The sequence below is a fragment of the Aulonocara stuartgranti genome (assembly GCF_965226115.1).
Source record: "Aulonocara stuartgranti genome assembly, chromosome: 6".
Lineage (NCBI taxonomy): Eukaryota > Metazoa > Chordata > Actinopteri > Cichliformes > Cichlidae > Aulonocara > Aulonocara stuartgranti.
In genome coordinates this window covers 19776571-19802755 of record NC_138944.1, presented here as the reverse complement: position 1 = coordinate 19802755, position 26185 = coordinate 19776571, and the positions used below count along the sequence as shown (strand labels likewise).

At 41.7% G+C, this 26185-nt stretch overlaps 1 protein-coding gene and 1 long non-coding RNA gene across 3 annotated transcripts in view; one reads left to right on the top strand and one right to left on the bottom strand.

Annotated features, from left to right (window-relative positions):
* Positions 1 to 16497, top strand: part of pax5 (paired box 5) — a 59921-nt gene extending 43424 nt beyond the window's left edge. For both annotated transcript variants that reach the window (XM_082535468.1, XM_082535467.1), the window contains exons 8-11: positions 3435 to 3536; positions 5834 to 5920; positions 6751 to 6837; positions 8842 to 16497. In XM_082535468.1, coding sequence (XP_082391594.1) covers positions 3435 to 3536; positions 5834 to 5920; positions 6751 to 6837; positions 8842 to 8924 — 359 coding nt within the window. In that variant the 3' untranslated portion in view covers positions 8925 to 16497. The remainder of the gene's footprint in view (positions 1 to 3434; positions 3537 to 5833; positions 5921 to 6750; positions 6838 to 8841) is intronic.
* A 7765-nt stretch (positions 16498 to 24262) lies between these two features.
* On the bottom strand, positions 24263 to 25413 carry LOC309708198. Its single transcript, XR_014277207.1, has 4 exons — positions 25220 to 25413; positions 25001 to 25072; positions 24827 to 24879; positions 24263 to 24748 (listed from the first exon to the last, which is right to left on the bottom strand). It is a non-coding gene; the product is annotated as an uncharacterized lncRNA (long non-coding RNA).
* Positions 25414 to 26185: the final 772 nt, after the last annotated feature.

Below are 26185 nucleotides of genomic sequence, written 5' to 3'. Positions count from 1 at the left end.
CTGCCATGATTAGTGCCTCTGTGCTGTCTTTCAGTCCAGCTTTGTCCAGCCACTGGTAGGATTTCTGGATATCAGCCACCTCCTCTATCTGCCGGTGGTACATACCGTGCAGGGGCCTGTCCTTCCATGATGGTTCCTCGTCTCCCTCCTCTTTCTTGGGTTTCTGCTGCCTGAGGTATTCACTGAGCACTCGGTCAGTTGGGGCCATCTTCCCAATGTATTCTTGGATGTTCGTTGTCTCATCCTGGACTGTGGTGCTGACACTCACCAGTCCCCGGCCTCCTTCCTTCCGCTTAGCGTACAGCCTCAGGGTGCTGGACTTGGGGTGAAACCCTCCATGCATGGTAAGGAGCTTTCTTGTCTTTATGTCAGTGGCTTCTATCTCCTTCTTTGGCCAGCCTATTACCCCAGCAGGGTACCTGATCACGGGCAGGGCGTACGTGTTGATGGCCCGGATCTTGTTCTTACCATTCAGCTGACTCCTCAGGACTTGCCTGACCCTCTGCAGGTACTTGGTGGTTGCAGCTTTTCTAGCGGCCTCTTCATGGTTCCCATTCGCCTGCGGGATCCCCAAGTACTTGTAACTGTCCTATATATATATATATATATATATATATATATATATATATATATATATATATATATATATATATATATATATATATATGTGTGTGTGTGTGATGAGTGGTCCGATTACCACGGGTGGTCCCCGTGGTAATCGGAGCACTAGGTGCGGTGACTCCCAAGCTAGGCGAGTGGCTCCAGCAGATCCCAGGAACAACATCGGAGATCTCTGTCCAGAAGAGCGCAGTCCTGGGAACAGCTAAGATACTGCGCAGGACCCTCAAGCTCCCAGGCCTCTGGTAGAGGACCCGAGCTTGAAGGATAAACCGCCCGCAGGGGCGTGCTGGGTGTTATATATTAGGGGTGCAACGATACACAAAATTCACGGTTCGGTTCGGTTCGATACTTTGGTGTCACGGTTCGATATTTTTTCGATACAAAAAAAATGTTCATGCCTTTTTAATTTGTCATTTATTAAAATTATAAATATATATTTTAACTCAAAAGTACAGTTTTTGAATTTAACCCTAACCCTTGTGCGTGTTTTTTATTTTGACAGCGAATGCGCACCTGCGGACCACTTATGTGCAGCCCTGGTTATTTAGCTCGTCATATTGCAGCCACAGAAATTATTTTGTCCATGAAACCATAAAGCTGCACTTTCTTTTTGCCTTATAGTCTGATTTGTCATAACTTCTCCGTTTTGTGGTAAGCTTTTCTTTGGCTGTCACTTCTTCACCCTGACCTGTCTTATTTGGCTCAGCAGAACTAAAATATATATCTGTCTGTGAAGGTTCTCAATCATCCAGGTCATTGTAGTGAAATATATATCCTGCCGCACTCACATAAGCTCAGCGATTCTCTGCGCGATCAACCTCTCACATGTTTAAGCTGCGGGAGATTTCACTTGTCATGTTTGCATAGTAAGCTAACGATTAATAAGACGATGTCAGAGGAATTGGTGCACAAATTATCATCACTCACAGATCAGTGCTGTCGCTCTCTATACACAGTTCGCGCGATTGCAAAGTGAAAGCAAAAAAACAAGCGCAAATTCAAACGCGACTTCAATATGTCACATATTGACAGTGGCTCACCGATGCCAATGACATAATTACGCAGCTACATTTCCGAAAGAATGCAAAAGCATTGACATATATTTTTTCTTCCTACGATAGGCCGACGGGCAGGGCAGAGATAGATTTTGGTACCCCGACTGAAAAAAATCGCTAGCCCCAGGACGTCGGGCTAGCGATATTGCGAGCCCTGTATCTGATTGAGGAATCACTCATCTTTGGAAAAGAGAGTTTATTACAGAGAAATGTCTCTTTCCAAAATAAAAGCTATACTATCCGCTTCTTCTGGGCTATATTCTCAGCAGCATATTAAACAGCTGTCTAAATGACTCGGCTAAAGTTTGTAGCATGCATGCTTGTTGTTTTTGTCTTTGCACTAGGATGATGTCGGCGTAAATGTGCAGTCATATTCGTTGTGTTCCCACTAGTGCTTTCAGGTTAATCTCGTTGAAATGACCTTAACGCCACAACACGGCAAATCTCCGTTAACTAGCTACCGCCGATCGCCCGTGCATGGGGCTAGACGGCCAACACGTTAACGAGCTAACTGCGCTAACACACTAGCTCCCACCCATGTAATTGAGCATTGCATGGCACATCCAACATACTGTTTTACTTTAGTCCATGACTCGCTTACCTTCAGGGTCATACGTCACATGAAAACCAAAATAATTCCAAACGCCAGATCTGAATGAGGGTGGGGGAGGTCCATGTTGTAAGGAGAGCTTAACTTCTGTCTCGCTAGCTTGCCCTGCGCTCTTCCTTCTGACGATGCTGTCTGTGTTGAGCACTCAGTGAATCTGCGTTCGACTACTCCGCCTAGGCTGCACTGTTGACCCTAGGCGGAGTAGTCGAACGCAGATTCACTGAGCGCTCAACACAGACAGCATCGTCAGAAGGAAAGTTGATAAAATAAATTACAAATGTTGTATTGTATTGTTGTGTTGTATTGTTCGATACATATGCGTACCGAACCGAAAGCACTGTATCGAACGGTTCAATATCGATACGAATATCGTTGCACCCCTAATATATATATATATATATATATATATATATATATATATATATATATATATAAGTGCCAATCATGATCCAGATGTTTTTTGCTGCATCCGTGGAAGCTTCACTACATCCAAACTGCAGCAAAAAAAATAACAGTTTTTTGTATCTCTTATAGTGTCTCAGTTGTCCCCCGGTTATTCACTTAGTCAGAGTTAAATGACTTAGTACCAGATTCGGATCTGACAAAGGAAGCAGATGAGATGCTTGAGTCTAGACTCAGTGAGAAAAGCTTCCTGGCTCCAGGAACCGGACTTTCCTCTTATAGGCATTGTGAGAAGGATCTTATTCCATTCTTTCTAATGGATGATGACTTCGTTTATTCTGGTGATGCTGAAGATCTTTTGGGTGCAGTGGGTTGTGAGCACGATCCAGGTTGCTCCAGAGCCAGCCTTTTGTCCTACTGCACAAAAGCAGTAACTTTGCATCCATGTCAATTGTTTATTCTGTCCAGTTAAAAGAAACCTATAAAAATATGTGAATTGTGTTAAAGAAGCTGAATTTTAATGAGTAAAAAAGGGCCCTATGCGAAAAATGGATTCACATTTTGTGAGAAAATTAAATGTGATGATAATTTTATTGCCATTTTCAACTCAGCATCAGTGAATTATGTAATATTAATTATTTTCTGGAAAACAGTAGAAAGGTTATTTTTTGACACAGGGCAGTGTAATAGCACTTATAGTAGGAAGACACTGATGACAACAAATGTGTGTGTGTGTTTGATTACAGGTCGAGATCTAGCCAGCACCACTCTGCCAGGCTACCCTCCTCATGTCCCTCCTACTGGACAGGGCAGCTACTCCACCCCCTCCCTCACTGGAATGGTACCTGGTGAGTACACACACACACACACACACACACACACACACACACACACACACACACACACACACACACACACACAGTCATGTTTCCATCACCTTACACTGATGTGTGGAGACTTACCTTCTCTAAGCATGCAAGTATGCAACACTGCCTCAAACCTAACCCTAAAAGCAGGTCATACTGAAATGAATATATTTACAACTTACTTACTTTTTCTTCCCACAGTGGAGACTTGTCACCACAAAATGAGTAATGGCAAATGCACACTTGCTAAAGCTGTTTTACTTTTAATGTACATAGCTGTGTCATCTCTCGCCACACATGATGTCAACCCATCTCTACGTACATATCCTCTAAGTTCCTGCTGGATGTTTGTCAGAGCGTGTGTGTTTTCAGAGGCTGTACTTAGCTTCACCACTTCCTCTTTCTTGTCTGTCCACACTGTGGGTGACAGTGCTCCCAGGGGGTGGTGCGTGTGTCTGTTTGTGTGCATATATTTGTGTGTTTGCGCTTCTCTTTAGCGTGTGTGTCTGTGCGTGTGTGTGTATCATTAGAAACCAGCCACAGTAGCACAGCTGTCCCTCCTCAACATTAGTAATTTGTTTTTAATGAGAATCACCAGTGACCCACGACTAATTCATTCATTCCCTTCCACTCCGCCTTCTACGATGCTTTTGTGTTTCAATCCTAAGCCGCTATTCTTGTTCTCTCGCTCGCTCTCTCTCAGACTTGCAGTGGTGGTCGTGGTCAGTGTGAAATACACTGCAGAAAAATAAAGGGAGAGACACAAACGGGAGGGAAGCAAAGTCAAAAAACAATGCTGTTTACAAGTTGTATTCCCAATCATTCAGTCTGTGACAAACACACACACATATAGGCTGACACGCAGAAACACACACTCTCAGTGGACATGTAGGAACAACACGTCTAAAGATGGGTAACCCTGTCACCCTGTCCCCCTGCGCTCACCCCGTCCTGTCCTCAGGTTTGACAGCATATTTGTGTGTGTGCGTGTTTTTGGTTTGCTGGATGTTTATGCGTGTGCTGTGTTTGTTTGTGTGTATGTGTGTTTGTGTGTGCGCGCGACCTTGACACTGAGCTACACCAGGGAGACCCCTGAGCCTTCTTTCCCCTCCTCTCTCCCCTCCGCTCCTCGTCTCCTAAACAACCTGACACATTGCCGTCACTACGGTGATGACAAGGGAGAGGATGTTCGCACCCACGGATGCCATGGAGACAACATCCCGACCCCACCTGACAGACGCAGCTAAACGCACACATAAATGCACACACTAGCACAAAGAAAACTTGTTTTGTGTATATATATATATACACACACACACACACACAAACAGTGCAGGCATTTGAATTTTTCTCAGTGCATTTTTAAAGCTGCACGAATCCATGAGCTGACTGGAATGAGTCGAGGAGATAATCTACAAACTTTGCTTCTCCAGCTCCGGCACGTTTTATCTCAGCACTTCTCAGGCAAATTATCCTCCTTTTTGTTCGCTCTGTCTAATATCATACCTTCATTAAGCAAGCAACTCTCTTCTGCTGTTCGCCTTCTCCCTCTCTGTCTCTCTGTCTTTCTCTCTGCAGCAGGGGGGCTGACACTCAGAGGGGGTGTTGGAGAGCAGTGAGGCAGAACCGACAGAACGAGAAGGAGAGAGGAGGAACGGGTGGTGGTTGGAGGGAGGGGGCATCAGGGTCTGTGACTGTCAGCTATGGGAGAGGGATCCCCTGGGAGGAGTGAAGGTTCAGGAGAAAAGAAAGAGCAAAAGAGTGAAAAAAGAGAGCAAGTCAACAGAGATATGTGGAGGAAAAAAAGAGGAGAAGAAATGGAGGAGAATGTTGTTTTGATGTGAAGGGTGACGGGCGGGCTGCAGTCAGGCGGGCCAGAGGACGAGAGAGAAAAATAAAGAGGAAGGGGTGATGGGAAAAGCAGGAGGGGAAGGCAAAAGGAAGAGTAGACCCCAGACAGTAAGTATTAAATGAGGGAGAAAAGCTACACTATCATCAAATGTATTGCAGGACCACTACATTCGCACCGAGCTCTCCTGTTCTGTCCCTATCACCTAGTCTGTAAAATATTCTGTTGAACACAAGAAGCCGGTTAAAGCTTCAGAGAGCAAAGTATTTCCACAAGCATGTGTTCCTGCCAAACGAGATAAGAATAATATCCTGAATATTATCTAAAACTGTGCTAGTCCTCACCTAAACCAAACCAAGATGGGATTGTCCTCCCTGTCCTTTAATGTTTTTAACCATGTCTTGTGTCTCTGTTTTCTGTTCTCCTACAGGGGGAGATTTTTCCGGAAGTCCATATTCCCATCCGCAGTATTCAACGTACAATGAATCATGGAGATTTCCTAACCCCAGCCTATTAGGTTGGTGTATCCCATATTGTTTATTGTAGCGTATTCTGTGGAGTTTCATCACATTCCACCTTACATCCCACTTCCACCCTCTCTAATACTGTTCTATTTATCTTTTTCATGGCATTACATTTCATTCTTTGTAGTAATGTAGCAGACAGTCTGCAGAGGGTTTTTTGTTTTTAATGACAGGCAATTTTGGCGTGAATGGATCTGAAGAACAGATATAGCAAGAGGAATGAACTGAATTAACTGTTTGTTTTTTTTAAATATATATAGGTGTTATGGAGGAAAGTGACTCTGACCACCTATTGTTTTAAGTTTCAGTCACCTTTAGATTAAAAATTAATCTAAAGAAATGATGTTAGTAATATAATATATTAGAATCTTAGCTGTTTGCTTGCCCAAGCAACAAACAGTTACAGCTTATTTAGTCCCAAAGAGTCACCAGTGTTGATCTGAGGGACTCTAATAAGCAGCAAGCATTACCTACCCCCCCCCCCCCCCCCCCCCAAATGTTTTTAGATATCTTGGCAGCATCCATTTCCTTTAACTTCCAAAACCATTGATGTGTGTTTCTGAAAGACATCCCAACGCTGTCTTTACATCTCCGCATTAGTGTTTAAGAGGAGGCATTAACCCTGAGCTAAAACAGTCGGTGTCAAAGTCATTGTCTAAGCAGCCATTTCAGGGTCATGATTAAAGGTGAAACAGTCAGAAGGTGATGGTTTAAAAGGTCAATAGGTGAGAGAGGTCACGCTGTGATGACCTTTAGCATACCCCCACCCTTTCCTCTCCTCACCTCTCCTTTTGCCTCCTTCCCTCCATCCCTCTGTCCCCAGTGTTTCAGCAGGATTATGGGTCTCTCCTGGGGACGGAAATCGGCTGCTCCTCCAGTCTCTTCACCAGCCAGGCAGGACAGATGCAAGGTAGGTGGAGAAAGACAAAAGAAGCAGATGAAGAGAGTACAACAGAAATAAGTGCATTGTGTTTGTGAGCACGCAGGTGCTGTATATGCACGGGGGGATGCCACGATGAGGAAAGCTGACAGTAGAGCATGCAAAAAGGGAAAAAATGCAGAGAGACTGTAACGGAAGTTTATGATAACGGATGAGTGGACACATAATATGAGGACAAGATGCACATTAGGAGACACTGAAAGGCTTAAGATTGAAGGCAGGGGAAGGGAGAGCCTTGGATACAAAAGAAAGGATAAGGAACGGATGAGGAAAATGGTGAGACATGAAAGAAAGGGGAGTTTTTCAAGAAGAGGCAAAAGGGGAGAAGAGGGCGTCTGAAACCTTGAGTGAGACTAAATAGTTTGTCAGGTCGGCTTAATGCCTCACTTCCCCAAAGAGGCTCCTGAGATTACCTGGACTGTGGACAGACATAACCTGTCAACACACAGCTAGGCTGATTGATGGAAGGAACGGAGACAGGTGTGGATGTGTGTGTGCAGGTGACTGCTTTTTTCTGTGTGTATTGAGGTGTGTAAGTGTGGGTTTCTGCGTGTCTTTGGGGTTACAGTATTGAATTGACCTCTCCCTTGGGGAGAGAATAGACTCAGGGGATCAGCAGTAGTAGAGCTGTACTCAGTGTGTCAGCTTAGACTGTCACTACGATTGTGTGTGCGTGTGCGTGTGTGTGTGTGTGTGTGTGTGTGTGTGTGTGTGCGTGTGTGTGTGTGTGTGTGTGTGTGTGTGTGTGTGTGTGTGTGTGTGTGTGTGTGAGAGAGAGAGAGAGAGAGAGAGAGAGAGAGAAAGACTGAAAGAGTCAGGGAGTTAATTTTATTGGTTGTACATGAAAGAGAGACTATTTTTTCTGTCATTAGCTCCATCAGCTCATGTCATCTCATCCCTGCCTTTCACTGCTCACATTCAAAGTAAAATATAATCTGAACAGAAAATTGAAGCTGCTCGTTTCACATTTACACCATATTTAAGTAGGCTGTAAATTGTTCAGGGAGAATTCAGATTTATTACAGCCGTCTTGCTGTTTTTTGTCATTTTAAACATCAGTTCTAGCTGTAATAAAAAAAAATTATTCTGACCAAGTTAATTGCTGCGATCTGTCAGTGTGATGACATTGCGACAGAAGTCCACGGGGAAGCGAAATGAGCAAAAGAACAAGACAATCGTATTAACAAATCTCCAGATTAGTCAAACTTATTTGAAAGAGAAAGTACTTTTCCTGCCCACAGAGGAATAATTGCCTACGTTCTTGCTTAGTTCACTTTCAGTTTTACCTGGTTTACAGCTGCTAATCAGGATTTGTCAGATATACTGAAGGGATCAAATGAAAGCAGTTTCTTCAATATTCGTTTTTTGTGTGAAATGATTCAAAAACTTTAAATACTAAAAATCCTTAAATATCACAAAACGTCTTTCATTACACATTTAATAAACTTCTTTTATTATACATTTAGCCTGTTATCACAGTGGAATAAGTGACCGCCTGGTAACCTCTAAGCAGTTAGCGAGTAATTTCTGACAGTTGCTAGGATAAATCGGTTGCAAAGAGGGCGTGGCACCACTAGCAGGTCACTAGCAGATTACTGTGGTCAACTGTAGCTTGAATGGGAAATACAAACACTTGATAACTAACCATGAAGCGATCATGCTTGATGGTTAGTTAGGCCTTAATAGTAGAGATAAAAAAAAAACCTTTTATTGGACTCCATCAAACACAGCTCTTAGATAAATCCCATCGCTGTTCTGTTTCTGCCTGTAAATTGCTCAGCACACACCATTTTAAAATAATGTCTTTTCTCTGCTTTCAGCTCTTACATGGCAGAAATTACAGGTTTTAATAATCTAATTATGTAGACAAGAAAAAAGCCCAAGGTTAAAGAACCTGGATTCACATCACGTTTTCATATTTTTTTCAGTTAAGTGACTTAAAAAAGTTGTGTGTTTGCTTTTTTCCCCCTCCAGGATCGCCATATTATTACAGTGCAACATCACGAGGGGCAGGCCCTGCTGCCACCGCTACAGCCTCCACCTACGACCGCCACTGACACCCTCGTGTAGACACAGGAAGTCGCAGGGTGAGGAGGAGAAGGAGATGAGGGAGGGATGGATAGCATCGGAACCGCTCAGTACAAACTCGCCTACGCTTGGACTTCAAAGAGGAGAAGAATTCAAATCTTTGACATCGGTGAAGCTTGCATTTTCTTTGAGTGACACTTAAACCAACGAATACACTCCTGAGCTGCAGCACAATACTGTTTGGGTATACAATACTGTGAGGACACAGGTATGTCAAGGTCAATAACCGATTATGTAAACAAGTAGATTTTGGAAATTTGGACCCTCCCACACTATCAAGCCTTCGTATTCCTATCTAGTTTTTAACCAGTCATAAACCAAAAGTCAGCGGACTGTGTGTAGCATTAAAACTATCTGTATTGTGACCTTCTGGGTTTTCCAGTTGGGAATATTTTTGATGAAATTATTTAAGCTGATCAGAGAAAAATCAACTTTTTCAAACAGTAGGCTATTTTTATGACCGCACATTAATCAATCAATTTTCTATGCCATGCTACAGTGAAGTAAAGACAATCCAATCATCCTAACTTTGACTGACCAAAATCACCCATATCGTTACCATTCTATTCGTTCTGCCACAGATTCAACACATTTTCCTCTGGAACCCTCAGAAATGTTCATCAAATGAGATAACATTATTTCAAAGGGAGCGTTCAGGGTCACGCATGTTCGCCCTGTCCCGTTTGTTACTGTTATAGTGGTCAAGCTTTCCAGTTCTGCAGAGTATACATGCTCTGAATTTCTAGTCATTTTTAAAGCGGCGGATTGCTTACGACAAACACAACTATCACACAACTGTCAACTATCCAATCCTTTTGTGTTACCAGTGCACTATGCAGTATGTAAGCTAGTGAGCATTTTTGCATCTCACCTCATTTCTTCATTCTTTACTTTTAGGATTGGAAAAAGTTTAGAAGATAAGACTCCTTAAATGCTGTGTGTGATTTCTACTGCTGCACCATGCACACGGGTTCAGCGTGTAGAAAAATCCAAAACTTGGCACGCCTAAAGATAGTTAATAAACCATGACTGGATGTTTGCTGTTCAGGGGTGGGGTTTTAGTAGTTGAAGTCAAGCATGATCCAATTTTCTGGTAAGAAAACTGTGTCCTCACATAGTGGATGTATTAAGAGGAGCTGGATACTGGATGTCAACGCCTACAGATAAATTCATAACAGAACGATTACGGGCCAACCTATCAGAGGTAGAAACATTAGTAGTTCTACAGATGACTCTTTTGTATTTTTCAAGAAATGGGGGGGAAAAACGTTTTTTGAGGTGTGGGTATTTTTGCCTGCAATACTGAATTTGACCACTAGAAAAATTGGAAGGACGTGCTGAATGACATCGCTGCATCCAAAAGCCTCATTTATAACATGAAGTTACATTCGTAAAATCTTAATTTGTAAGTCTGAACTGTCCATGATTTTCCTGCTAATCAGAATCAGATTCACTGGCAAATTTGGATTCTCTTTTATTTTCTCTTAATCTACTTAAGAGAGCTTGTCCTCAAAAAAGTTTTCTTTTCTGTTTTGGTCCTCGGTTATTTCTGTTTAAACCCACAATTCTGCTGAAATTACAGGTGCCGTCAATTTAGGTTGGTTTGAGATCTATAAACAATGGTCGTCACATAATTAAACACAAGTAATTAACCAATCTTTGAACATAATAAAAATGTATAAATGAGGCCCCAGCTCTTTTAATACATCCATGCCTTACATTCACACTTGCATTTGAGTTGGTTTGAAAGCCACTGACCAAGACATAGAGAGACTTTTCAGGAAAGCACAGCCTAAAATCTGAGCCCACTACTGTAAAACAAACAGTACTCATCTTCACATCGGACCAAAATCGGTTCCATCAGGTTGTGTTACAGTACAGGACGGTGGTATCCTACCTCCCCAGACAAGATTTAGTCCTGATCAAGAGCTATTTATAATGGAGGAGACACAGAGTAATATATTAAGAAGCTTTTCTGTGCTGCACTCCGTGATGAGAGTGAATGCCTGTAATGATTTATAATAGTGTCACGCTGTTGTGCTAGAATAGTGACGATGACGACGGCGATGACGCAGTGAAATATGAATTCTGAAAAAACTTTCAATATAAGAAGTCTTTGTTTATAAGTGTGATCAGATTGCGATTTTCCTGTTTATAGTTTGTTGCCTGGTATCAGTTGACAAAGGTGCCACTTAATAAGTTTTTTGTGTTTTTATTTTGCTTCCTAAGTGTCCAAACGAAGGCTGGTGCTAGACTGGATCAGACCCAATGTGAGGAGTATCCCTCCTGTTGCTGATCCAGTCGAGCATCAGCCAAAGACCAACAGGAAGCAGTGGCACCCTCTCTTTCTATCTCTGTCTTTAAACTCCCCAAAGATGGGCCCCCCTAGTGGATCGGCTGACTTCTTACAAAAGCACAAAGAGACTCAATCATCTTCTTAAGGTGACATTCTACTTTTTCAGCTTCCTTTCAGAACCATTAAGTACTTCTTCTGCTTTTCCCCGTTTTGAGTATGTGTCAAAACATGTGCTTGTTTAAAATCCTGAAATTGTTTCTATAAAAGTACTGCTTTCGTGAAAAAAAAGTAAACCTGATTATTATTTTTTTTCATTTGTTTGTCTGCCACATCAGTTCTGCGCTGTGACAATGCATGACACCAGGGTTGAGGCCTTACCCATCTCGTACAGACAGACAGACAAGGACAGATTCGCCCCTCAGCACAGATCTGAAATCAGTGTGTTTTCCCTTCCCAAATGTCTGAGGGGCCGATATATTGGTCTTGTGAGAGGGCAATATCTTCCTTAGCCTGTACCTTTTTCAGTTTCAATTCTGTCCTCACCAGACTTGTACAGTAATCAGCGAAAGAGAAGTCACAATGTCAATAGCGATTTCAGTTATTCACACTGAAGATTTTAGTGTCGAAGCTTTCTTCTATTATAAAAAGACTTAAGGTGTGCGGTGTTGTTTTTGGCCATCATCTGCGAGTGTTTGGATTCCTTTTTTGTTTTGGGTATATGTGGCTGAGTGTAGCGCTTCATTGCTACTGTGTAGTGTCTACTAGCAAACAGATTGAAGGCACCAAATCTGCAGTGTGAGGCATAATATATAGCTCTATAAACATACAATAACTATAAACCCTGAACAAAGCTGTTAGTTTCTCAATATTTGTTGTTTCTGGGATTTTTTGAAATAGTAATAGAGTGGATCCTTTCACGTTTGTAGACCTTAAAAGTTGTGAATACACAACTCTAAAGAAAGATTCTTATGACGGCTCACCTGCTGTGTTGCCAGCGTGCGCCTCAGCGGGAGCCTTTCCTTATTTCTGTCTTTTTCTCTTGATCCTTCTGAGGCATTATTGAACCTGAACCACACCAGCTGAAAACAAGGACAGTGCCTTTAGTTTTATATGTCAACATCCCCCTGACCTACTATGAGTCACTAAAACTAGATTCAGTTTCCTCCCTGCAACGCATTTAACAGAAGTCTTATTATTTACCCGGGCAAACACAGGGTTTGAAGATTTTACAAAGCCTTTTACAAATAAATAAAGGTGATTAAAGTACCAATAACTCACAGTGATTCTTACAATGCAACAACAGTGTCATCGCGGCTCTGACAGCTGATCTAACAGCACCCACATTAGTCAATAAATCTCCCCGAATGTGGATTTTTCAGTCATAAAACCCGGAGGAAAAAAAGATGTTGTTAAGCAGCTACAGCAACGAAAAGCAGAAAATAGTCCTGGTTGTATTAAAGTCAGTGATTGATTCCTCACTCATCAGCTGTAGTGACAGTGCCAGAGCCATACGATTTCTATCCAAGCGACTCAGCTGAGACTAAACTTCTGGTGACACCAAGACAGATGTCTTTTTTTGTTGAGTTGTCTTTTGTGTGGCAGTACAGTAGGTCATGTCATGGAAGATTGTTTCCACCACTGAATTTATTTTATTTATATTTTCCCCCATCTGTAGCTCTAAATTCTATGATATTATTTCAAAATTCTTAGTTATCTTTAGATAATAATCCCAAATTTTGACATAGCACAACATTTTTCATTTTTGATAAAGCTCCTAAGATGATCACGTTGTTAGTGGGTGGTAGTGTCTGTGTGGGAACATTGACCATAAAGAAATGGGTCAGCAAAGTCACAGGACACAACTCCAGTTCTACAAGTATATGCAGAACCTGCTAATGGGCAAAAAACCTGCTTACAGAGCAGTCACCCAGGCCTAGACAAGTTAGTGACATCCTGGCAACCACCCATCGTTAGGGGAAAATGAGTATCACCCCAATGAGTTGTGAGTTGTTGCAAAAGGTTGCTGAGAAATCAGCTGCTGAAGCCTCAGTCACATAGGTCTGGAGACTGGTGACACTGGTAACCACTGGTAACTACGAAAAAATTGTGTTCCCTGACCAGTTTGCAAGTGGTTGCAGGAGGATGCTTGCTATCAAAAGGTGAAGGCAAATGGTCTCCATTTCGTTTTGGATCACACTTTTACAAGTTTCACTACTGCTTGATGAGTGTTTGCAGTAAGACAGCATCTTCCATCAAAACAACGGCAACCGTTAAACTGCCATCAACCAAACCAATCTCAAGGAGGTTTTTTTGGTTGCAGCGGGACAGTGAGATATTTTTTCCAACTTTAGGGTCATTAAAAGATATCCGAACATCAACCAAGTGCATAATATTTGCATATTTCTGAAATGGGTGACTGAAAAGTTCAATTTCTGGGAGATATCCACAACATAGATCACGGTTAAACTATGTTTATATATATATATATATATATATATATATATATATATATATATATATATATATATATATATATATATATATATATATAAAAGTAAAAGCCAAGAACATGACAGAAATATATCAAGTTTATTCATTAATAAAATGAATTTCTTTTTTCCAACCCCAGTATTTAAAAGAAACACACAATTTCATATCTTAGTGAGGACATCTCATTGACATAATCTAGCTGCTTACCCTAACCATCAAAAATGAATGCCTAACCCTCAGCCTAAGCCTAACCATAACCTAATTGTAACCCTGACACTAAAACCATATTTTGAGCCTCAAAAACTCCTAGGGACAGGCATTTTGTCACCATAAGTGCACTGCTGGTCCCCACAAGTATAGTAGCATGCCAATTTTCTGTCCTCACAAAGATGTCTAAACATGTTCACACACACGCATACAATAAGAAATAATTGATTGAAGTCATTCTCCTTCAGGAGGTAAATCCAGTTGTCCGCTTGCATCAACTTGCTAAATCAAACAAGTCAAACTCAGTGGTTGTCATTTGGTGTAGACCAGAGTCCAGTGACATATTAACAGGACTGTTGGTTAACTATGCATCTCATAGGGACACAGCTTGCTTTGCCATTGCTTTGACCTGACTGGTTCACATTGGGAGAGACTGGATTCTCACTGGCCGGCAGCTGTTTGGATTGGCAGCTATGACATTGACTGCAGTGATGAAGGGGGGGGGACTAGTCACCGTGGGTGGTACTATAGAAAGCGTGGCAGGCAGAGGCTACATACACACACACATAAATATAAGTACAGACATACTCTTGCTCCCTCCTTTTGTCCTTTGCAAAGTGGTGGTAGCCCCTCCTCTTATGCCCCCATGTTCCCCAGGGGAGGCCAAACCTGCTGTGCCATCAGAAGCTCATCCCATCCCTTTTCACCCCCCCCCCCCCCCCCCATCCCTCCTCAGCCCTAATCTCATCATATCTCATGCACTTGTCTCCCCATCTCGCCTCTCCTCCCCACTGCCACACCACCAGGATTAGGAATATTAAAGGTATTCTCTTGATTTCAGGGCTGTGACCTTCCTCAGAAGTCCTCCCTTTTTCTTCAGACAGCCCTATTAATCCTTTTTCCTTCTTACTTCTCTCACTTTTTCCCACTGACTCCTCAGACGTGATGCTCGCTGTCCTGTCAGATATTCTGCATAGGAATCAAGCTGGGTGTTTTTCGTGCCAAAGCGAGGTCATTTCAATGGCAATATTGCTGCCGGCGTCTTTATTTGGACAAGAACACTCTGTGAGATCTCGCATCTCCTGTTTCCTATTTCCTCTCCGTGTGGCTGTAGAGCATTTTGAAACACAAAGAAACACCAGTTTCAGATCAAACAAATACATTTCATTTGCAGCACTTCCACAGTTTACTGTCCATGAAAATAAATTGCATCCTGAATTTTGATCCCAGCTCCAAGTCAAATAAGAACCTGAAATAAATGCAAATGAGTTTTTTTCTCCTTTATTATGATTTCTTGCCGAGTGCGCACTGCCTGACTGTATCTCAATATGAATCCATGAAGAAGGCTACTGCCTTCCCAAAACCTGAGGGGAATTCAGCATCACATCTTGACAGCAATTAGTGGCACAATCTGTTTCATGCTTGCTGATATAACTAGGCTCTGGACAGATCTCATACTGAAGTGTTACAATGTTCTGTACATCTTAATATTATTCAACTGTGGAAGAGGAGTAATACACACGACTCAGCCTACAAAAATCAACTGTGCTTTTTAAGCAGATGTTTCAATCAAAAAAAAAGAAAAAAAGAAAAAAAGAATAGATACATAATTTTTCACCTTACTGTGGCCTTTCGTGTAACAATCTGGAGTTTTTTTTGTGTCCATGACTTCCTATCTGGGGTTTTGAAGAGATATTTATATCTGTGACATTTTGGTCCAAATAAAATAAAATAAAATATGAATTTAAATAAAATGAACAAACAAAAGACAAAAAGGCAAAAATTTAATTCGGGTCCAACGATTCAGTGTGTTCTATTCTTCAACATTAAAATGGGACAAAAAAGATAACATATCTGTAACATTCACCAAAGCCTGTGATGCCTGTTTTAAAGGACAAACTCTTGTACAAAAACCATATGAAATAGAAGAAAAAGAGTTACAAACACAAAAACGAAGACGAGAAATGCCTTCAAATATTCTAGAGGGGAGGATTAAAAAAAAAAAAAGTAAAAAGAAATGCTTCTTTAAGAAAACCTGTATGTTTTTTATTCAATTTTCTAGTAGTTGCAAACAAAACTTGGTGTTTTTTCTCTTTGTGTGTTGTGTGTTGTCTTAATATTTGAATGTATTTTACTGCAGTGCGAATTTGCCAAAGATATCATATCACTTGATTTTTCTTCTTTTTATCTTTTCTTCACTTTTTGTTTGTTAGTTTATTTTGTTCCTGAACTGCGATCAGTTTTGTTCAGAAAACTGAAAGTAAATGGTGAATTTGATATTATGCTTATTTTTTATATTTTTATTGTTAATATTATTGTTATTTTATTTCATGGCTTTGAGTTTACTGTGAAATATTAAATTGCAGTTTACTTGATGCATTTCTTCATACTCAGTCTGTGTACCTGTCCATCCGTCCACCTGAGTGACTGTTGTTGGTGAATTATTCCATTTATGTACCTGTAATGTGAAACTAAGAAGTAATTATTTGTAAATATTTGCCATAATTTTATTGGTCATTCAGAATAAAAATAATTTTTTGGAATTTAAAGCTTCTGAGTGAGTGTTTAGCTGCTCGTTTACTTGATTTTTGATACACAAACTCACACAAACTAAACAGTTGTTTCTGGCATAAATACCACATTCCTGTACATTCAGCCTCAGTCATGGACAGTAGACGCTGCTGACAGAGCTGGTGGCTGTTTGTGTCTCATTGTGACCCCACAGAGCTGCTTTCATCCTGGGGGACACACATCTCATCTCACCCCCTCCCTCTTCTCACCTCACCAATCTTAGTGAATGGAGTGTCCCAGTGCTGCAGTCTTGGCTGCTGGCCGAGTCCAGAAGGGGGCAGAGGTGTGTGTGTGTGTGCGTGTGTGTGTGTGTGTGAGAGAGAGAGGAGGAGAAAGGGGGAGAGGGGTGATAATAGGACACAAGCCACGACATGGCGACAACACGCCACACACACAGAAAACAGCACATACCCAGCTTGAGACACAGGCCAGGCTGTCCACAGTTTGGGTGTCTGCCCAGGACACCAGAACTGCAAGAAGTGTGTGCGTGTGTGTGTGTGTGTGTGTGTGTGTGTGTGTGTGTGTGTGTGTGTGTTTATTCTAGTTCCATGCCAACCAAAGGCAACCCTTTAATGTTGTGTAAAAATGCATCATACGGTAAAGGATTAACACTGGAGTGAAAGTTAACAAGCGCTGTTTTATTGCCGCTATCGAGGTTGGACGAATTCCTAGGCAAGATTAAATCTGGTGCTTCCATGTACATTTCTCCAGCCTTCATTTTTCTCTTCTATTCATCTGAATCCTAAAAGACCACTGAGGGCTTTTCTCACCTTCTTTTGGGTTTCTTTGCAGTTGTTTTTGTGGTATTCATATACAACCGTTGGCATTTTTCCTGGTGTATAGTAGCAGATAACCAGATATTCTCTGCAGATATTTGGGGGTTATTGCTCAGACTTAAAAATGCATTTGTGGTTGAATCTGTGATGGTATGGATATGGCTCAAAACTGTACGCTACAATACTGCTCCCACTGAAATTAGTCAAAAGAGCTCTGTTAAATTATAGACTGTATCTTAAAGATGGACATGGCATCTAGGGCTGAAAAATAAAGCCATTTATTCAATAAAACTTAATGTTTCTAATGAGCAGTGCTGTGGTTGGGAGAAAAAGCAGACTCTACAGAAGTCTACAAGAAAATATTCACTCTGCCCTCACTCGAGATTCTCTAAGTCTCTTTATTAATACACCGTGATGCGCTCTCTCTCTCTCTCTCTCTCTCTCTCTCTCTCTCTCTCTCGATATTGTCCTAGTTAGAAACAGGCAGTAAAGATGTTAAAGATGTTAGATGTCCTAGGTCATGGCTACCTTAAAGATACTTTCAAGCCCCTCCCTTATTCCCTGAGGAATTGCCACAGTGAATGCCGTTCCTGATGCAACCTCCCTATTTATCCAGGATCAGGCCTTATGAAGCCAAGATGGTAAATGTCGAACTCGCCCAGAAGCCATGGCAGTCCATTTGTTTTAAGGTCTACGTGATCAACAGCACTGTGTGTTACTAAAGCAGCTCAGTAAGTTCAATGTAATATTCAGCCAGGACTTTAGTGCTCTCACAGTTTCTGTGTGCAGTTAAGTGTTTCGCAGGTTTTAAGCTAATGTGTCACAGACACAATTCCAACAATGAATGCAAAGCCATGGCTACAGCAGCCATCCCAGCCTGTCTCAATCAGCTGTGACACAACTACGCACGGTGTGGAGCGGAGAAAATAACCAAAGCTTAGCTTGCTAAAACTACACAATTTAAATTGTACATACTCCACTACGTACTACAGTTTATTAATTGGTGATTGTGAGTAACAGAAAGACAGTAAAATCACATTGCCAATGAGCAATTTCACATTAGGAATTTAAAATCAGGAGACACAGATATTGGTGCTGCTGTTTGTCTGTGCATGTCTAAAAAATGTGCAGTTTCTGGATCTAAAAACTTGTATTAGCAAAAACTAGCCACATATAATTCTACTGTATCTGTTTTTCTTTAGTGAAGTGGCATCCTGAAAGATCTGATAACCTCTTAAGCCCAAAATTTTATTTGCAAATGAGCTAAAGAACAAACACTAGGAAAAATAAATAAATAAATGGGAGATTTATGTTTGCGTAGTCTGAAATCAGAATCAGATTCAGAATCAGAATACTTTATTGATCCCTGGGGGAAATTATTTTTTGTTACAGTGCTCCATTTTAAACCAACATTAAGACAAGACAGACAATACGCTAACTAAGAATAGTACAATATATACATATATATACATACATACATACATAAGTCACTCATAAATAAATAGTTGGAAAAGAAACATGTGTAGCTGTAGCAGCAAACAGTGTGTTAAGTGGATGCGTTGTACAGGGAGATGGCCACAGGCAGGAATGATTTCCTGTGTCGTTCAGTGGTGCTTTTCGGTAATCTCAGTCTCTCACTGAACGAGCTCCTGTGACTGACCAGCATGTCATGGAGTGGGTGGGAGGTGTTATCCAACATTGTCTTTATCTTGGACAGCATCCGCCAGTAGACTACAGATATCTGGGCAAACACTGCCAAACTGCCAGAAACGTTAGCCTGGCAGATAGAGAGCCGATGTGTGACCTGTCAGATCCATGTCTGCCTGCAAAATAAGGGTTTGACAGTACTTAGTTAGAAAGCAGTGCGACACTCCCTGCCTTCTTTACTCTCCTACTAGTGCTTCGGATTACATAACATGACATGTTCTACCTCTTCTTCTCCTCCTCTGGCTTCCTATGCAACGGCAGAAGACAGACAACAGTGGTACTTATGGAGGCCAAGAAGTCATGCAAATTAACGTCAGTCAGCATCGGTATATTTTGGCCCTCCAGAGCCCCTGTAGTGAGGTGGTGCGGGGCCAACTGAGTATAATTGGGCCTCAGATGATTAGTGAAGAGGGGCTCATGCACGAGAGAGGGGGGTTAGGAGAAGAGATGCTGAAGAGGTATTAGGAGTGAGAGAGCAGGGGATTTGAATCAAACAGGAGGAGAAGGCAGCAAGAATCTGACAAAACATACAGAGGAAAAGGATGGAGCAGGGGGTGAGCTCTGTGCTGCATATTCATGACTTCTGCTGTGTTTGCATTCCCATCTCTATTTGCTTTCTTTCCATTCATGTCCAGGCGCATTCTCCTTGATTTTTCTGCTATGAGTTTACATCTTGAGACATCTTTGAGGATGGGGAATAGTTAATGCTATGCTATCTCCTGGTTTGTTTCAATTGCATCTTATTTCCATTGATTTGACCGTCTTTTCCAGCTGTGGTTGTGGTCTATCAGCAGGCAAGAACACTGGTGATGGAAAAGTCTGTTAAACACTGGATTGCTTTTAAATTGTCCCCTCCTCAGTAGCTGCAGATGACAATTAATTCAAGTAAGAGAATTGTTGAGGTTCAAGATAGCTCAGTGAAGAGTTAGGGAGACCATAGCATGAATATATAAATATGACTTAGTTGCAACAAATGAAGGAAATAAAGAAGTTTAAATCATCACCCCTCCACTGCCGTGCTTGGCAGTTGGCATCAGGTGTTCATGCTGAGTTTTGCAAACATGGTGCTATGCATTACGACTAAACAAATTTACTTAATCTACAAAGAACATTGTTCCAGAAGTCTTTTAATTTGATCAAATGAAACTTTGCAAATCTGAGCTGTGCACCCATGTTTTTTACGAGATATTAAGCTTTGTATTTAACATCTCAACTGAGGCCTGTAGAGACTGAAATGTGTTTCTCTGAATATTGGATGGTCTGACCCTAGGGTGAATTTGCATGGAAGTCCACTCCTGGGATGACTCTGATGTTGTGTTATCACACATCTGAATGGTGCAACAACACCTGGCTGCTACTTGGCCTCTTAATTCCTATGGAAGCATAAGGGTGTACTTTGTTTTTCACGTGATTGTATTCTAATATGATGGACTACTAGTGCCCGTCATACCTTCTAATTTCGTTTTTTTTTTTCTATTTTTGAGAAAATAATTCAGTCCCAGCAAGATTATATATAATGACTTCTGACTTAACCGGACATGCTTAAGCCCTAAATAATCCTGAATGAATCCTGGAAACATTTTTATCATGTCACCAGACACACCTTCATTATTAAAGGTCACAAGCTAAAAAGGTTGGGAGCAGTCGAGTCCAGGGATCCTTAAAGTGTTTGTCTTACTTGAACCTGAGTTACAAATGTCATACAAGCACTTTCTATGTGTACCTTTTATCGCTCGGTTTTATTACCGCCTAAGTCAAGCAAATCTCAAGAAGAAGAAGAAAGCTGCTCTGACTGCTGGCCCATCAAATCAGGAGAGAAGAGAAACTCTCTGACACACTTACAGTGGAAAAAATCTCGTTTGACCTTATCAAAGCAGACATTTGGACCTCTCACAATGAAGCTCTACATGTTTCTCTTTGCCCTTTACAACAGCGATCATGTTAACACACATACGCACGCGTCCGCTCACACACTGAAGTCTCAGAAATGCAATACACAGTGACACTGGTAAAAATGAGCAGGGTTGTAGAAAGTCTTTATATGCTGTGTTTTGCTCATTAAGGCTCTCCGGACACCAGAAATGACAGACACTCAGCTCCATGTAAAGTTTTTTTTTTCCACCCCCCACACTCAACCCGTCACTCACAATCACTCTCTCACAGATACTACATGTAACAAATGTCAGACGTGAGAATAGTGTGTGCGTGTGGCTGGATGTTGGACCACTGACAGGCATGGAAGCAGCTTGTTGAACTAATAGCCTAACTAATGTGTCTACATTCCCTCCCTCTTTACCTCCCTCACCCCCACTTCCCTTTGCAAAACTGACATCTACGTACCGAGCAGAGAGACGAGGGAGAGGGGGAAGTAAAGAGGGAGGGGGAAAAGAGGAGAGAAGTGGGTTGACAAGCGGCAGACCCTATCGCCCTCCCGTCTGACTCTGTCTATCTCCCCGTTGCTCCCTGAGGGTTTGTCTCTGAGGATAGTGCTATGATGAATAGGCCTGTCTAAGCAAACCTAGCGGAGACCAATTAGAGAGAGTGAGAAGAAAAAGAAGAACGATAGAAACAGAAAAACAATGAGAGAAATGGAAGCAAAGGGAGAGCGGGAGACAGAGAGGGAAGAGAAGGGCAGATGCATTAAAAGGAGGTAGGAGGACTGGGGTAAAGTGGAAAGTTTAAGGCAGTGCGTGTTGTCTGTGAGCGTGTGTGTGCCTCAGTGAGCTGTCAGTGCTGAGGGAGACGCCGTATGAGAGGGCCCGGCCTCCTAAGTCTTAACCTCGTCTGCTACTGCAGGAGAGGCTTTGACAGCAGAGACGCACAAACAGGACTGACCCTCGCAAAAACATTTCCTCCTCCTCCTTTAGAAAAGCTTTTCAGTGCTATCCTACTTCCTCTGTGTTCCTCCTCCCTCCTTCATCCAACTAATTTTTCTCCAGTCGAGCAAGCATATTACGTTTATTCAGATTATGTTGACATCTTTTATGTGAATAAATGCCATTATTTTATTTTTTTTAATTGGGTTTTCACTGGATTTTATCTCAGGAAACTGGCAAATATTCACACTGTGATGGTCAGAGGTGTAGTCCACGTACAAGAACAGAAAAAGCTATAACAAAGCTACAAGTGCTAAAAACTAAAGAATCCAAATGAAGAACCTATTTCAGTGGGTCCTAATCCCGAACGCGCTGACCCTGTTGTGGAAAGCAGGTTCAGTAAAATCTGACTTGATTAACTCTGAGTTTCTAGATCATAATTTTCTCTTCAATCAAGCTATAATACCATAATTTACCATAGAAAAGGGCAAGAAAAGAGCAGAGCCTCCAATTTATTTCAGTAGTCTGAGGAATAAAAATGACATAGTGTGCATCTCATTATTCAACAGTAATATGACAGGGACAAAATACAGGCAACAGTAACTGCAGGTTGAAGAATAAATCCAAGATAAGATAGTTTAGTAATGGACGTATAAATTATTAACTGATTTTGGTCATTTGCAGGGAAAAAAATTATGAGTTCAAGGTGCTCCAATTTGCTAATCAGAATTTGGTCATAGGGGTTTTTTCCACCTGTGAAATAAGCAAAGATTACTCACTGAAAGCTCGAGAGACTGTTTGTTTTTTCAGTCCCACCTTCATAACGTCTTTTCCCATCCTCTGCCTCAGCAGCTTTTTGGCTTTTGTAGTTTCTTTGCCATGTTCCTGTCATTCATCCATTTTCTTATGCTTATCAAATTCATGGCCTTTCATTGGGTGAGACACCGGGTACAACCTGGACGCCAATCTATCGAAGGGCTAAAAAATAAACATCTATGGTCAATTTAGAACATCAGTTTTAGACAAACAGTTTTAATTTAGACTGTTGGACTTACCTGACTTACACTTCTGTATGTTAGCCCTTAACATACAGAAGTGTCTGTCAAACAAAAGTATTTCGGACACTATCTTAAGTCTATTTTGCAATACAATCAGATTTAATCATTTGGATATGAACTATATTGTCTAGTATATCATTTCTGACCCCCATTTGCTCAATCATGTAATCCCCATATGAATCTGAAACATTTGTAAGTCTTAAACATGAAACATTTCTACTTTCTATAATGTGAGCACTGAATTATGTTGGAGATTTAAACAACTAGGAAAAAGCATCAGCTTGGCCTGGGATCAAATCCAACTAGCACTTCCTCGCCTGCGTCTGCCAAGCTAATTTTCCTCCTTCAAACAAACATTTGATAAATGGCTTCCCCACTCTCTTCTTACAAAACAGGATAACTCTCCTCGTCCTCTTCCTCTCGACGATCTCTGTCGTCCTTCCCCCTACACACGAATCTCTGAGACAATTACAAACATCCTGCTTCCCATTTATCACCAACAATTAAACGGCACGGACGCTCGCTACTTCATAAGCAGAGAAGAGAGGGCAAGGAAAGCGGGAGGAGACGAATGCGAGCGGAATGAAGTAGAGTCAACAGTGAGAAAGAGAGAGGAAGGCTGACAGCACAATTAAGGTTTTTAATTCTCTGCTTGAGTGGGCCAGTCCAGTCTTTATGCTAATTAGGATGCCACGGCCATGTAATAAATCTCTATGATCCAGCCTCATTTCCCTTCTGTCTCTCTCTGTCTCTTTCTCGCACGCTTGTACAGACAACAGCACAGAAAGTTCACCGGTTACTTTTTAAACGGCTAAACTCTTCGGCTGCAGTGTTGATCATTTTGATAAGATTGTTATTTCTGTGCAGTTTTAATGCTTCACTGTGATCAGGGAGCCACAGTTTGTCTGCATACGCTGTTTACTTGGTTGGGCAAGCATTTGCCGCCTTGGCTCAACGCCTCCACCACATGCAGTTTCTCTCCCTGTTAACTCGCTTTATTAGTGTTTTTCAGGAATGTGGTTTGCATGTCCTGCACCGCTGGACTCCGCTGCATAAACGTTACGAATGCAGAACATTTTCGGTTCTTCTCTTATCTTCTCATCTCCATTTGACAGACACGTCTAATGATAACATCTGCAGATGGGAAGCAAACAGCACAACAATCCGCAGATAATTGGGGGCCGTGTTTAAAGACGACGAGAGAAAATGAGAGAGACCGATAAGTGGACAACTGCAGGCTCTTTGTTAAAGTAGCAACGAGCAGATATATTTTCACCCTCATTTAGGGCACGAGGACTCACTAGTGCCCTCCTCCCTCCCCTTTTCTTTTTGCTTCCTTGTAAGGTTGTCCCAAACCCAGTAAAAGACAGAAACACAGAATCTATGTAAAAATCAACTAAAAGTTTACTTTCATTAAATAAACAAAGGTAAAAGCAATTAACTAAGGTGGATTTTTATTCACACATCATCATTTTACACAACTCAGCCTTGCTGGGCAGCTCTTTTACCAATTATTAGCTTGCTTTTGGTTTGCTGCCCTTCTACGCTCTTCTGTAGGCTTAATACTTTCTCCCTGGGGGTGTCACCGTCAGCCATCTTGTGTTGCCTGACAGCCAAAATGGCTACCGCCCCAGCCACCAGCCCGAGGTGAAGTAGGTAGAGAGAAACATGGAGACCAGTCACCAGCAGAGAGAAGCAGACAGTGGCAACACACCAAGGCCCAGCCAGGATCAGCAGCAAGGAGTGATACCAGGAGCTGAAGACGAGAGCTGGGACGGACAGAAGGAACCTGAGCAACGTGGAGGTCATCCAGGAGTACAGAGACAGAGGCGATAAGAGGAGAGATACTGCTGCCTCACTCATCGATACTGCCTAAAAGATACAAAAGGTGGGCGTTAAATACACACACTATATTTTTCTTTATAGCATTATTTATTTTTGTCAACCTACCTCACGAGCATTCATGTGCAAGGTGACACTAGATGTCTGAGTCTTGTGAAGCCCTGAAAAGTTAGCAACATACAGACACAACTTTACTTGGATAAGAGCAAAACACGACTGAATCAAACAAAGCTTTTAAACCTCATCAGTGATGGTTGCATTCTTTAAAAGACATCTACTTACATAGGAAGAGAAGAATGAGACTGACAGCCAGCAATAGCCTCATTTCTCCTACACAGCTTCACACTTACAATCCTGAAATCAACAAACAAAACAATTCAACAGCAACATTAAGCCTTCACTAAGGTTTAATGCCTACACTAGCCTTCACGAGCACTCGCACATGAATCTAGGACAGTGTCTGCATGGCTTAAAAACAACAGCAAGAGTTTAATTTCTCACCCAACACTGCTCCCACTGTGTATCAGCTCACTCCTGCTTCCTTCTGTCACACCGACCTTTATTCAGCAAAGTTTTCAGCTTTACTTAAGTAATCCTCTTGTGGAAGTTATGCAACATTCCCCCTTGTTGTGCCAGTTTTCCAACAAAAAAGAAAAGAAGCATGGCCTGAACCACTCCACACTGACTTTAGGGATGTCAGCGCCACCTGTTTGAGGGGAGGGGTGATATCAAGAATACTTTCACAGCTGAAAGATCACCTAGAGACTCTTTTCTCTGCATGTTTTGTGCATCTTTTGTCCTGTTTCCCACCTTCAACCAGTCACAGCAGATCGCTGCCCCTCCCTGAGCCTGGTTGTGGTTTCTTCCTGTTAAAAGGGAGTTTTTCCTTCCCACTGTCACCAAGTAACTGCACATAGGGGGTCATCTGATTGTTGGGGTTTTCTCTGTATTGTTGCAGTCTTTACCTTCCAATATAAAACACACTGAAGCAACTATAAAACTCAACTGAATTATATGAAACATCAAATTCATGCTTTTGTGCCAAAACACTTAAAAAAATGACTTGAGGCCAGCAGGAGGTATTTACCGTCACTGGAATGTCATAGTATGATGTGACGCTCTCCAACTCCAACCTTCACCCCTGTCTTTAAATGATCGTCCCACCCCCTACCCTCGCACTCCATTAAGGTTAAACCCCTCCTGTTATTATCAGCTCACCCCACCATTACCCTTCTCCTCCCCACTGAGACACCAAGGAGAACCTGCTACAAATAAATGCTGATCAGCTGTAATGTTGTCATGATTAAGTGGCATTCTGTCAGAGTAGGGGGAGAGGGAGGTTTACTCAAAGGGCCGAAGCGCACTAATAGTCTTTATGTTACCATTTAATGTCTTTCACCAGGGTTTGTTTATTTATTAGGTCTGTTCAAAATTGCAGGTAATGTTCATCATGACTTCAGCCTTTCA